This window comes from Populus trichocarpa, chromosome 17, assembly GCF_000002775.5.
Source record: "Populus trichocarpa isolate Nisqually-1 chromosome 17, P.trichocarpa_v4.1, whole genome shotgun sequence".
NCBI classification, from domain to species: Eukaryota; Viridiplantae; Streptophyta; class Magnoliopsida; order Malpighiales; family Salicaceae; genus Populus; species Populus trichocarpa.
This window is the reverse complement of record NC_037301.2, coordinates 7,732,905-7,745,863: the sequence shown is the minus strand read 5'-3', so window position 1 is coordinate 7,745,863 and position 12,959 is coordinate 7,732,905. Positions and strand designations below refer to the sequence as shown.

The 12,959-nt window shown below is 30.5% G+C and overlaps 1 protein-coding gene across 1 annotated transcript; it reads right to left on the bottom strand.

Annotated features, from left to right (window-relative positions):
* Positions 1–6,886: 6,886 nt before the first annotated feature.
* LOC7461316 (uridine kinase-like protein 5) lies at positions 6,887–11,056 on the bottom strand. Its single transcript, XM_002323765.4, has 14 exons — positions 10,820–11,056; positions 10,608–10,699; positions 10,431–10,500; positions 10,218–10,333; positions 9,981–10,077; positions 9,120–9,199; positions 8,686–8,880; positions 8,436–8,519; positions 8,279–8,339; positions 8,004–8,064; positions 7,770–7,863; positions 7,608–7,680; positions 7,456–7,538; positions 6,887–7,372 (listed from the first exon to the last, which is right to left on the bottom strand). The coding sequence occupies exons 1-14, from the start codon at positions 10,929–10,931 to the stop codon at positions 7,226–7,228; spliced, it is 1,365 nt and encodes a 454-aa protein (XP_002323801.3). The 5' UTR covers positions 10,932–11,056; the 3' UTR covers positions 6,887–7,225.
* Between the last annotated feature and the right edge of the window lie 1,903 nt (positions 11,057–12,959).

The following is a 12,959-nucleotide window of genomic DNA, read 5'->3' as shown; positions in this document are numbered from 1 at the left end:
TGATTATGTAAATTTAAAAGTCTGGAAGAAAATATGTTGTTCTTGAAGATTGCATTAGATGGTTGGAAAAACTGAAACATCATTAAGCTTATAATAGAGGAATTATAGTATTTTTAATAGGATTCAACTATCACGTGTCATATTAAAACTTAAGAAAAAGCTTCTAGCAGCCTTTTCCTTGTTTTAATATAAATCCAGCAACACCTTCATATTCATATATTGATTACAAACCATTAGTCTTTATGACTTGGCTATAATAAATTATCTTTACCTAATTGGTGACAAACTCATGTGTAATACATCTACTATGAATATAAAATCAACCATTTTAATTTTAAAAGACCTTGAAACTTTATGCAAAGGATCTTGCAAATCCTTTTTAGTTTAATCCTTCTAATCCTCCTATGGATAAAAAAAACTAATGTCCTTAAGACTTTTTTCTTGTACTTGACAAAAAAAATTAGAAACAATTTTATTGTTATTGTCATGTGCATTTTCGATCATGAAATCTGCATTGCTTTATTTATCAAGACAATCATGTTGGATGTGTATGGTTGATCAATCGATGATTTTGACAAGGGTAATGCTATGATTATTGAAGATCATCAAGTACCTTGATCCATGTCGATTCAAGTCATTAGCTTTTCTATTGTTTTCTCTCATTAAAAAAACAAAAATAAAATTAGAGAATCTCTTAATAAGGTTTGTGGCCACAATCTGGTATGGAATTAAAGTTGATATTTCACACTTATGAACTAGATAACTAGTTGAATAATAAGTAATGAATTCCTTATCATGTGATTGATTGTGCTCCTAATTTTTAGGAGTATCTCTAGGCCTAAATTAAGGTCTCATAACATCTTGATTATTTGTGCAAAGAAGATCAAGCCAAAAGGATTAGGTCATGAAACCGAAACCGAACCGAACCGGTCGGCTTTTTCAAAATTTTAATCAGTTTAATCAGTTTTTTTTCACGGTTCGATTTTTTCGGTTATTTTTTTTCTAGTTTTCTCGGTTTAATCGGTTTTTCGGTTTTTTTTAACACCTCTACCTTCTAGTATTGAAATATACAACCTTAAACACTTTCCAAGCCTTGATGGGGCTAACTTTAGGGTTTAACTATATAAGCTCTTATATATTCAAAGGCAACATGTTTCTTTTTCATTCATTAAAACTCATTAAAGCTTTTCCTTTCACCAAGTAGGTAAAAGGTCTAATCTTCCCTGCAATATTTAAAATAAACCTTCTTACAAAATTAATCTTGCCAATAAGATTTTGTATTTCCTTCTTGTTTTGAGGAGGTTTTGCTTCCATTATAGCTTATTATTTATTATTATCTACCTATATGCCTCACTAATGCACTAAAAATCCCTAGAAAATTATCTACCTATACTTCTAAGGCCCATTTTAAGGGATTCATTTTTAAACTATGCATCCTTATTAGTTCAAATTAGCATATAGTTCATTTAGTTAGTGGATCTTGATTTTAATTTTATCATAATATCATTAATTTAAACCTTCATATTATGATCAATCATATCATGAAAGATTAAGTTCATAGCTCTTTGGTTTGTTGCACCTATATTTTTCAATGTAAAAGGCATTGTCATTCATTCACTCTTTCCTAGTGAACTAAGACATTTGAATGTAGTCTTGGAAATATTATCTTTTACAATGAATATTTATTTGTAACTAGAGTGGCTTTTCATAAAACTATATATTTCATTTCTAGATGCATTTATAAGCATATTAGCCATTGGTATAGGATATTCATCTTTCAAAGATGTGATTTAAATTTCTAAAATCTGATGTATAATTTGGCATTCATTTTTCATACTAGTATTAGACATCTATTCACTATATCTTATTAGTTTAATAAATTCATATTCTAAAAGTCATTTAATTTTTTCCTTCACACAATCAATCATGTTTAGAGACATTCTTCAAAAAAGTTGTCTAAGTGGCTTGAAACCAAGCTTGATTGGTAGAGGATGTTCTACCAAGCTTCTATATAACCCAAGCATCTCATTGTAACACTAGGAAAAATAGTCTTTGTAAGTGTTTAATTTGCCAATAATTTTTTTTCCTGAAGCTCTTCTAATATGCTTGTATTTATAAAGGTTGGTTTAGTCCCACTTTTAGTCCCAAGTTAACTTCAATTAACATGTTTTGAACTTTAATTTGTCCATCATCTATATTTTATGGTGTTAGAGGAAGGCTTGTCTTATCGAGAAAAATCAATCCATGGTCTTAATTTGACTTTGGTTAACAAATTCAATTCTATTGTCCAATACACCTATAGGCTTCATCGAAAGCCTCAAAACATTCTATGAAGTCATAATGACCTATAGGCTTCATCGGAAGCCTCAAAACATTCTATTAAGTCATAATGATTCATTTAATCTTATGGCTCATATTTTAAGTTATTTTCTTTTCATTGTAGGTTATTTGGCCTAGAAAAATCTATTATGGGTCACTTAATGTGTGTTATTTTCTTGCTAATAGAGAAGTCAATGGGGCGATCCATGTTATACATGCCTATGAATTGGACTCGATCAATATCATCACTACATAACCATGCATTTTTCATCCTTGAATTAACCAAAAATGATTTATCATCCATCTAAACTATATTAGTTAATCCATCTTGTAACCACACTATTAAGGTTTGATGTAAAGATGATGGCACACACATGTTAGCATGTATTAAGTTTCATCCAAGTTGGGTGTTATAGCTTGTCCTTGCTTCCACTAAAAAAAAAAGCTATGCTAGAGGTTCTTGACCTAATAATTAGATATGTTTGTAGTTCTCATATGGTATCTCTTATACCCCATATAAAATCTAATATGACCATGATGTCCCTTAGACTTCACTACAATTATATGGGTCATGACAAATAAAATATGGCAAAAAGAGTATCATTTTCACAAGGAGGAGGTTCACATACCAATTTATAAAATTTCCTATATTATTTTGACAATCCCAAAATACCTGTAAATATTTTCATGAAAAAGAAAGGTTCCTAGGGCTTGGATTTCATCAATTTAATTTCTTTAATAAGTTTAGACTAATTGCTTGCATTAATGTTTTTCTATGTGATATTCTTTTTTAAGGTATAATAACTATACCTATCTTAATCTTATATCTATTGTCATGATCACATAAATTAGTATAAATTCATTATGCACTATAAAATTCTTAAATGTAGGTTATAAAGGTGTGTATTTATTTCTAAACCACACTATCAGATGAATAATCCACGAATAAATATTGAACGTCAACTTTTCATTACTTCATCAACATCTTAAGCATGCCATTCATGGCCAGTAAATTGTAAGAATAAAAAAAAAAAATCATCTAATTACAATTAACAAATGATATTCAATATAACCATATTCAAATCATGCCAAGAATTTCATGACTACAGGGCCTTATAATAAGAAAGCTATAAATTAGAATTAATGAAATAATCCAATTATTTCTTAAATATAAATTTGAATTCAACATCCTTATTAACAATTTAGCAACTAAAAATAAAAGATTAGATAAAGAAAAAAAAAAGAACTATATGATTGTTGAAATAATGAGCTCCTTTTTTTCCCCTTGGTATGGCTATTGGGATTTTTTTTTTTCTATGATAAAACCTTTGTCCCTTCTCTATAGCTAAATATTTGATCCCCTACAAAACCGATTCTCCTTTCCTTTCTAAAACAATTTTTTGGTGCTGAAAATCTAGAATTCCTAGCTAACTGACTTCCATCTAGATTTAGAGCATCAAAACAATATAGTTTGGCTTTCGGCCATCACTAAAGTTTTATATCTTGTTTTTAGCTTTCCAACACATCTGGGCATGCTTTATTTTGACTTCTAGAACACCATATAAAGTCTGAAAACTAAAACAAGGTCTGGGTTGCAGTAAACTTTTGAAAACTTGGAGTTCTTCATTTCTACTAAGTTTTAAACTTCAAAATAATAGAACTGGTTTTGAATCTCTTCATAAAAGTTTTATTTCTATGTCATAGTTTTTTAGAAAATCAAACAAAACCTAAAATAATGTTATGGTTTTACTAGATCAAACTAACTAGGACTTTCCATGTTGGCTAGAGGGGCAACAACCAACCTTGGCTACCACTACTAGGCTTACAACTGGTGGTTTGCAATGTGCCCATCACTAACAATAGCAAGAAAAAAGGGGATGAGAGGAAAAGTCATGATTATACGCCTCCGACCAAGTTTAGGGTTTTTAGATGTAGAACTACAATTCTACCCCTGTAGTCTATACCTTATTATAATAGGGTATTTTGAGAAAAATTACAATTCTATCCCGGTAAAAATAAAATATTGATTTTATGTTAAAATTGAAACATTAAATTAATCATGGACATAATTTTAATAATTTGATTAAGAGTGGTTAAATTATGTAATTAAAAAAATTCTTATTTTTAAAACATTCTGATTGGATTATGATTTAATTACAATATTTATGTTTTGAGGAATAAATCTTATTTAATTTATCCTAAAATTGTTTAGGGTGTTAATAAGAATTTTTATATGATTATTTCTCTTATTAAATCTTGAAAAATGTATTAGATAAAAAATTTTAAAGTTTGAAAAATTATTAAAATGAGTTTGATTTGCTATTTCTAAATATTAGAAATATTATTTTCAAATTGCACAAAAAGTCGATTACTAGAATTCAAGCATGAAATATATTTAATTATGCATATTAATGTGTTTTTATATATGATGGATGATTATAGACATTAAAAGACCAGTGTGATTTTTTTTTTATGGTTGAATGTTTATAATATTTAATAGGTAATGTGTGCCTTGTCTTTTTTTTCAATGATATAAGAGTATTTCTCATCTAAATCCCCTTGAATATTACTCAAGGGTTTTTATTCAATTATGTTAATGTTATGTAATTTAGAAATGTAAAAATTTATATAGAAAAAATATTTTGTAATAATTATCAAGTTTCATGAGAAGTTCATTTATAATTGTGCATGACATGTCCTACCAAATACATAAAGTTGTTGTGTTTCTTGAACTTTAAGTTGAGCATCCAATGTTATAGCTTCGAGCTCGAGTTCTATTTGGATTTTAGTTCTTGAACTTTTTCAAATTCTATTTTCCTCTGATTGTTCCTTTCAAGAATAAATTTTCTCTCGAAGAAGGTAACATGTTTTAAGACAACCATTTTTGCTCAACAACATAGTAAAAACAATATCTAATATTTTTTTTATATCTCATAAACTTACATTTATTTGATTAAGCTTCCAGTTTTTCACATACTTTACTCACCATATAAGCATCACATCCCTAAATTTTTAAGTATGATAAGTTTGGTATCTTACCTTTTTATATCTTGAAAAAAATCTTATCAACAAATTGTATTGAAACTCTATTTAAAACGTAAGTAGTTTCTTATAGGGTATAGCAAAAAAATAATAAAAAAAGATGAAAGATCTATATAGCATATTATAGACTACATTGTATTCAATAGGATGTGATTTCTCATTTTATAAACTCTATTATATTGTGGTGTTCCAAGAGTTATCTATTATGAAAGAATCCTATTATCTTTTAGAAAATCTAGAAATTCTTACCTTAATGATTCTCCATCTTGATCTGATTGAAGTATATTGATACTTTTTCTAGTTTTTTTTTCTATTTTTTCCAAATTCTTTCAACCTTTTCAAGTAATTCAAATATGTGTTTTTTTAAGTACACATAACCATATCTAGAATGATATGCAGTGAATGTAATAAAATATGTATATCCACCAATAGCACAAATAGTCATTGATTCACATATATTTATATGTATTAAACTTACAATTCATCAGTTCTTTCACTCTTACCTATAAGAGATGATTTGGTTATTTTACCCAAAAAACAAGTTTCATAAGTTTCATACGATTAATAATTAAAATAATCAAATATATAACTTAGTGATTATTGTTCATTTATTTAACCTAATCTATAATGCTAAAAATATAATGGATATTTATTAGCTAATGTATTCTTTTAGCTGTTTATATTGAACATAAACAATTCTAAATTAAGTATATACAAACCATTTGTATAAAGACCAAATCCATAATAAATATCATTAATATAAAAGGAACAATATTTACCCTTAATAATAAATTTAAATCCACTGAAATCTAAATAAGAAATTGATATGATGTTTCTAGAAAAGATCATCGACGTTAAACTAGAGATATGTTGGCCACACACGCTGCTTAGAAATTATGAGGATGTTGAGATGATTCAAATGCCACCACGAGAGCTTGCTTTTGGCTGCTAGTCGACGCCACACGTATGACCTAAATGGCATGAAAATGATTTACGCACTAACTCCATTTTTAAAAAAATAATATTTTTTATTTGTTCAATTACCCAATCACCCCTAGTCCAACTTAATTATAACTAAAAAAACCATATTGAAAACATGAAAAAGCCCCTGAACATCAATTGAGTAATTTTGCTTCCAAGGATAATTTTTTTATTTTACTGTTTTTTAAAAATTAAAAATACTAAAAAAATTCTTGAACATCATTTTAGTTATTTTTTTAGAGGTAACTAAGTCATTTTATTATAATAAAAATATGAGAAGACCAAGTTATCCCAATCAATATGATAATGACTATTGAATCCTAGTTAAAATATCATCTTACTCCCAATAACCAGTCATTAACCAGTCATTGTTTTTTTTTTTTGAAAAAATAAAAATATAATTACAATGCAGCGACGCAAATACTCCGAGACTATGCAAACAATGAAACACTAATACCTTTTAGTTTTTTTTATAATATTTTTCTACAGCAGAGTGAATTCCACTGGTACATATTTTACAAGGGCTTGAATTGAGCAGAGAAACTTAATGTCAATAAAGTCTATGTTACCAGTATAAAAACCATGTAACTTTTGTGCCAGCTGAGAAGTTAGGAGACTACAAGTCTTCTTCTCTTTTTCTGGCTTCCAGATTTTTGAGGATTGTAATTAAAAAAAGTATACTAGATACCAATTGTTAAACAACTGCATTTGAGGAAATAACATCCAAAATCTTTCTTGATACTCTAATCTAGCATCGATCTTCTTGTATTCATCATATTCTTGTTTCTTTCCTAACAAGAATATGACGAATATCACAAAAACAGGAAAGCGGAGTGAAGAAAAAATGGAGATAGAAGATGGATGAAGGTCCTCCTGTTAATGCCTAATTGTTTGTGCCGAAATAACGGTCCCCAAACTCTCCCATCCCTGGGATAACACATAAATCCTCATCCAATGTTACATCAATCTCCGATGTCACAATTTTGAGCTTTGGAAATTTCTTGCAAACCACATGTATTCCTTGGGGTGCCTGCAGGACATTGAATTATGGTAGATTATGCAAGGGAAATGCAGTTGAATTTTCTGACAAAAACAAGCATCAGAATGACTTACTGCTATTAGATTAAGGAAGATGATGTTAGACTCTACGACGCCCTTGCTGAGAAGCAGGTTAATAGCTTTGACTGCAGAATTTCCTGATCACGCATACATGTGAGACAACACTCTTCTTAAGGGTAACTGAATATAGGGTTTGAATTCCAAACCTGAAGCAAGAACTGGATCGAGCAATAAAACATGTCGACTTGAGATGTCTGCGGGTAGCTTCTCATAGATTAACTGCAGCAACATTGCGGTGATTTGAAAAGTTATATGCAACAGAGATAAAGAGAGAGAATGGGGCATGTGGTACAGTTGCCTCCACGAACCTGCCGTCCATTGTTACCCTCTCCATGGATGAGAATTTTACCGATTTTGATGCCCTTGCAGCATGCTCTTAATGCATTTTCCATGCTCTCCCCACTGCTAGGAAATGAAGTTGTTAGGATTCATTAATGCTGAGAGTTTCCCAGGGATGACAGATTAGGCTACTTCAGAATAGCAAACATTAATTATGTGATATATATATTCCTGACAACATGCAGGGGAAAGGAAACACGTACCTTCTAATGACTGAGACCCCACACAATCTTTTGCAGAAAACAACTCCAGGGTATACAGATCCTGCAAACCAGAAAAGAAAAACATAAATACATCCCATCTCAAAGTTATCCTCGTTCTGGGGAATCTGAAAAGTTTAGCGTGAATTGCAGGTGACAAGGATACGCCCCATGCATGGATGTCAACTTCCATAAACATTGCATCTTAAAATCATGGATGGCTGCTGGTATGGATATGCCAGACAGAAATTTGGAGCAAATGATGCAACCGAAGTTACCTGTTGGGGTTGTGATCTGTTTTTCTGTGAATGGAAGATGACCTAGACCATGCTCCACAACCTGAGACATTGATCCAAAAACAAATGATGTTGTGTTAATAAAATTAAAAAACTCAGTTTATATCTCTGAAATTTCTCTTTATTGAGAGATATCTACCAAGCGTATTAGTCGGTCTGCATAGAAGACAAAGTCATGCTTCGTTGTCTTGACATCACGTACGAGTGTGTGCATTCCCCGCATCTGGATGAAATGCAGAACTAAAGATAATTATCTGTTTCCTCTCATACTCAAGAATGGAGATTTCCAATCAAGAAATTTGATTCATACAGAACTTCATAACAAAAAGAAGGGTTGCTGGTGAGTTACTGAAGAAATTGCAACAGTAAATCAAGTTAAACAGTATTACCTGAAATGTTGAGTGTATAACTGAAACATTTGGATATATTTTACACAAATGATGCTGGCCAAGCTTTGCACGGATATGTTGTATTATCAAGTCAATCGCGACATCATTATCTCCTCCCCGAGGGATTATAACGTCAGCATATTTTTTTGATGGCAATATAAATTCTTCAAAACTTGGCTTTACAGATCGAGCGTACTGCAAATTATAGATAACTGGTTGGAAAGAAGAATATCTAAAAACCATATTACTTAAATTGGTGGAATTCCACAACTGGAAATACTTATCAATGTTAAGCTGAAACTGAATAAAAAACAGGATACACTCTCCATATATCCATTTTCAGTACGACCAAGGAACTTCATATAGCAATGATTATGAAAAGTTTGATTGAACCTAGCAACAGAAATCTCAGGCAATCAAGAAACTTCACTGACTTGGTCAAGAACGTTCTGGATATTCCTCCCTCTTTCAACAGTATCGCGCTGAATTCTCCGTGCAAGTCGCAGGTCAGAATCTGCACTGTGAAATTATGGTGATGGTTATTTGTAGGTGATCATTCTCTGCGAAAAAACAGATGAACATGCATCATGTACATTTAGTTACGTGGTATAAAATTCTGGATCCTCGCACATAATATGCATTTTATCAGTAATATTTCTTGTGATTACATAGCCTACCCTATAAACTAAGAATCACTTGCATGTTTACCCCCAAAGAGAATCCGAGTATTTTACTGAATTTCTGTATATAAGAAATACAAAAGAATATGGTAGGAAGGAGCATTCATCCTTGTAATAAAAGGGAAATCACTTTTACCTGGAGATTACTTATCACAAGTACCGAAGTCAACACTTGGGCCAGAGGAAACCCGATTGAATGCATGTTTTTAGTAAACCAAGCCCACAGTTGTCTTAAGAATATAGAAGCTTTTCCAAGGGAAAAACTTCTTTCACAATATCTTTAAAAGTATGACTAGGCTGTGGTGTGAACTGTGAAGAGATTTGAAACTGATCATATAGTAAATGATGTTATTAGGGAATGTTCAAAGATTCATGAATTTATCACCATTTTGATCCTTTTCTTTATCAATGCTAGATTAGTTTTTTTGCTGAACTTATTCTTCACGTATATGTTGTTGTCATTGAAACTATATAATCAATTCAACGTTAGCTAGTTTCTGTTGTCAAGATCAGTTTTACAAGCAGTCCAACACAATCAAAGGATGTTTAAAATCTTTATTGCTTTCTTGACAAGGACCATCGACAAAATGTTTGAATAAGATAATGGTAAAGAACCTGTGTCAACAAAGATCTTCATGTTCATTAGATCACGAACCCGAGGATCGTGGAGAACTAGAATTCCTTCTAAAATGATGATGTCTGAAGGGTTAACCTGTGATTAAAAAGAAGAAGAAAAATCAATGTTATAAATCAACATCTTCAATATCAAGAGAGAGAAAACCATTTACTTCTGTTTGGTTAAGAATTTTCTATTTGTTACTTTTGAAGCAATCGCATCAAAATTCCAAATACCTTCCATCCTGGACCGATTCTTTTATGGGTCTGGAAATCATAATTTGGTATGTCAACTGCCCGTCCATTTTTCAATTTCTCCATGCATGAAAGGAGAAGTTCTGTATTGAAGGCATCTGGAAAGCGAACACAATGCCAAACCTCTCAGAAATTCACGAGATCAATAAACTTTATTAACTATAAACCTTATGATCTGATAAAGAGAATACTTACCAGGATGATCAAAGTTATAATCATAAACTTGTGCCAATGCATAGTCACTCAGGGAGTGATAAAATGAATCCTAGAAAAAGAAAACGAAATCAAAACAGACAAAATTACTCGTTTCGTTTGATCTCAAATTAATAGCATCTAAATAATTGGCCTGTTTTAGGAGAAAAACAAAATTACTTGATTGACAAGAACAACGCGTTGATCATGGAGCTGAGAAATAATCATATTACACACAGTTGTTTTCCCGGATGCAGTACCTCCAGCAACACCTGAACAGATGCATTTTCAGCATCAGGAAATTGAAAATCTATAAACAAAAATACTACAGAATTGTAGCAAGTAGTAGAATGCATAATAGTATATACGATGAAGAAGAAACGTATACATACCAATTACAAATGGCTGCTGAGGAGGGTCTGGAGCTGATATCAAGCCATTTGACTGGACTGGCAAGTGATTTTTGATGTTGTTATTAAGTGTAGATAAGGTTTCAGAATCCATGCTTCAGTTACAATCCTATTCCAGATGAAGATGTGATAAGAAAATAAATACAAATGATAATGCTCAACACTTTTAGACGCAATGATAATTAATAGATAGATCTTGAAAATGATACTTTGAGGTTGTTGCTCTGTTTCTGTTATGTTTTCCCTATCACTTTTTTGACGTGTTATGCGGAAAGAACCGAAATGCGCGGGAATACACGCACGTGTGGCGCCCTTAAACGGACACCAAATCATCATTTCTCTGTAGCTCCACTTGGAATCTCTTCATGAAAACACATAATCAAATAGCCACATTGTTAATGTTAAAATAAATCTTTTTATATAAAATTACAATCATTAACTTGTTAGAATAAAAAATACATTTAACCTTACCATTTCTTGCATAAAAATTAGGTTTTTTTTTTTAATTTTTCCACATATTTCTTACTTTACACACTTACTTTCTTCTCTCCTTTTATTTCACCTCCACTCATTGATTGATTGGATTCAATTTAGTTTTGTTTGTGTTCGAATTTGACCTTCTTTTCTCACCATGTTCCTTACCGGAGTTTTCTCTCTTCTCGACCTCACCTTTCCTTTTCAATTTGATTTGATTTGATCATCATGTACTTGTTTGGATACTAGTTGCATAAAAGTTATGGTTTTACCATCTTTTATAATAGCATACCTATTTCTAAACCCGCCAAACATTGCCTCCCTATTAAACTGTCAAGGACAACCCAATAATTGTTAGTACATAAGCCTTGTAGCTAGTTGTTTGGTTACATGTGGCATTGACTTTGTTCATGTAAATATATATAATATTAATAAAGACTTATTTATCTTTAATTTTCATCAAATATTTAATTAATGAATCTAGAGTAAAGTTAAAGTCCTTAGGACAAAAATATTTTGCAAAAAAAATTAAATTTGTTATAATTATGAGATTCTTATTGCATCAAAGCATTGTTCTTAAATATTCATCATCTCTATTAAAACTAGATATTAAATAGAGTTGTTGAGACTGGTACATATTATGTTTTTTTCTTTATGAAAAGAAGCAATTGTTCTCATAAGTTAGGGTATGAAAGATGCCTAAAGCTAATATGTAGATGTTTATCGGATGACATGTATACTGAACCGACCCGTATGAGAATTTCATATGGAGATATCACATGTTTTTATGGAAAGGCTCACATGACGATGGTGTAGTGATCTTTAGACTTGAGATCACAAATGTATATTATATAGAGAGTGTTATGTTTTAATCATGTTACACGTTGTCCTAATCAATAGTAACAAATAGGTAGATATTGGGTATAACATGAACAATATGAAGGTATTTAAGTAATCAAAAGAGTATTACTTAAATAGTATTGACTGTCAATCTTTACGCAATGTGGGATAAGATTTTAAAAGAGTTTTAAATCTTATTTGAATAATCAATGATTATGGTGTTGAGAATAAACATGATTTGACAAAGTAAACATACTATATATTATATGTCTAAATCAGAACATTGTTGATGAATGGATAATAATTAAACAGAGAAACCAATCACTAAAAGGTTAAGCCAAACCAGTTATGACTTTCATAATATTTGAAGGATTATGACAGATTGCTCGACATTGTACTTGATCTTCAAATATAAATCAATCAATTGTTGAATTGATAATATATTAAATTATTTAATTAATTTCATCCCGTTTAATTTAGGATTGTAATTTATATTTTGGCTAACTTATCAGGGAACCTAATAGGTCACAAACATAAGAATCATTAGCCAAAAATTAAAATGGGATAATTAATCAAGTGTAACTTGATTATAAATAAATTTTAGAAATTACGGGCTAGAATGTAATTTTAGAAATTTTACAATTCCAGATCTAGAAACAATCAAGTAAGGACTTGATTGAATAAAATTCTAAAACTAGGCTAAAATAATATATGTGATATTATTTAAGAGGCAAATTGATATTTTATCATTTTTAAGGTTTTAAGGTTTCCTTGTAAATAGAATGTTATACCTCTTATTTTCTATGAG

What these genes read in the sequence shown, in the direction of transcription:
- LOC7461316 (XM_002323765.4), bottom strand. Translation starts at nt 10,931, where the DNA reads ATGGATTCTGAAACCTTATCTACACTTAATAACAACATCAAAAATCAC. An exon ending in TTATACACTCAACATTTCAG is followed by an intron (nt 8,520 to 8,685) that starts GTAATACTGTTT and finishes CATTTCATCCAG; the next exon opens with ATGCGGGGAATGCACACACT. An exon ending in ACAGATCACAACCCCAACAG is followed by an intron (nt 8,065 to 8,278) that starts GTAACTTCGGTT and finishes TCTGGTTTGCAG; the next exon opens with GATCTGTATACCCTGGAGTT.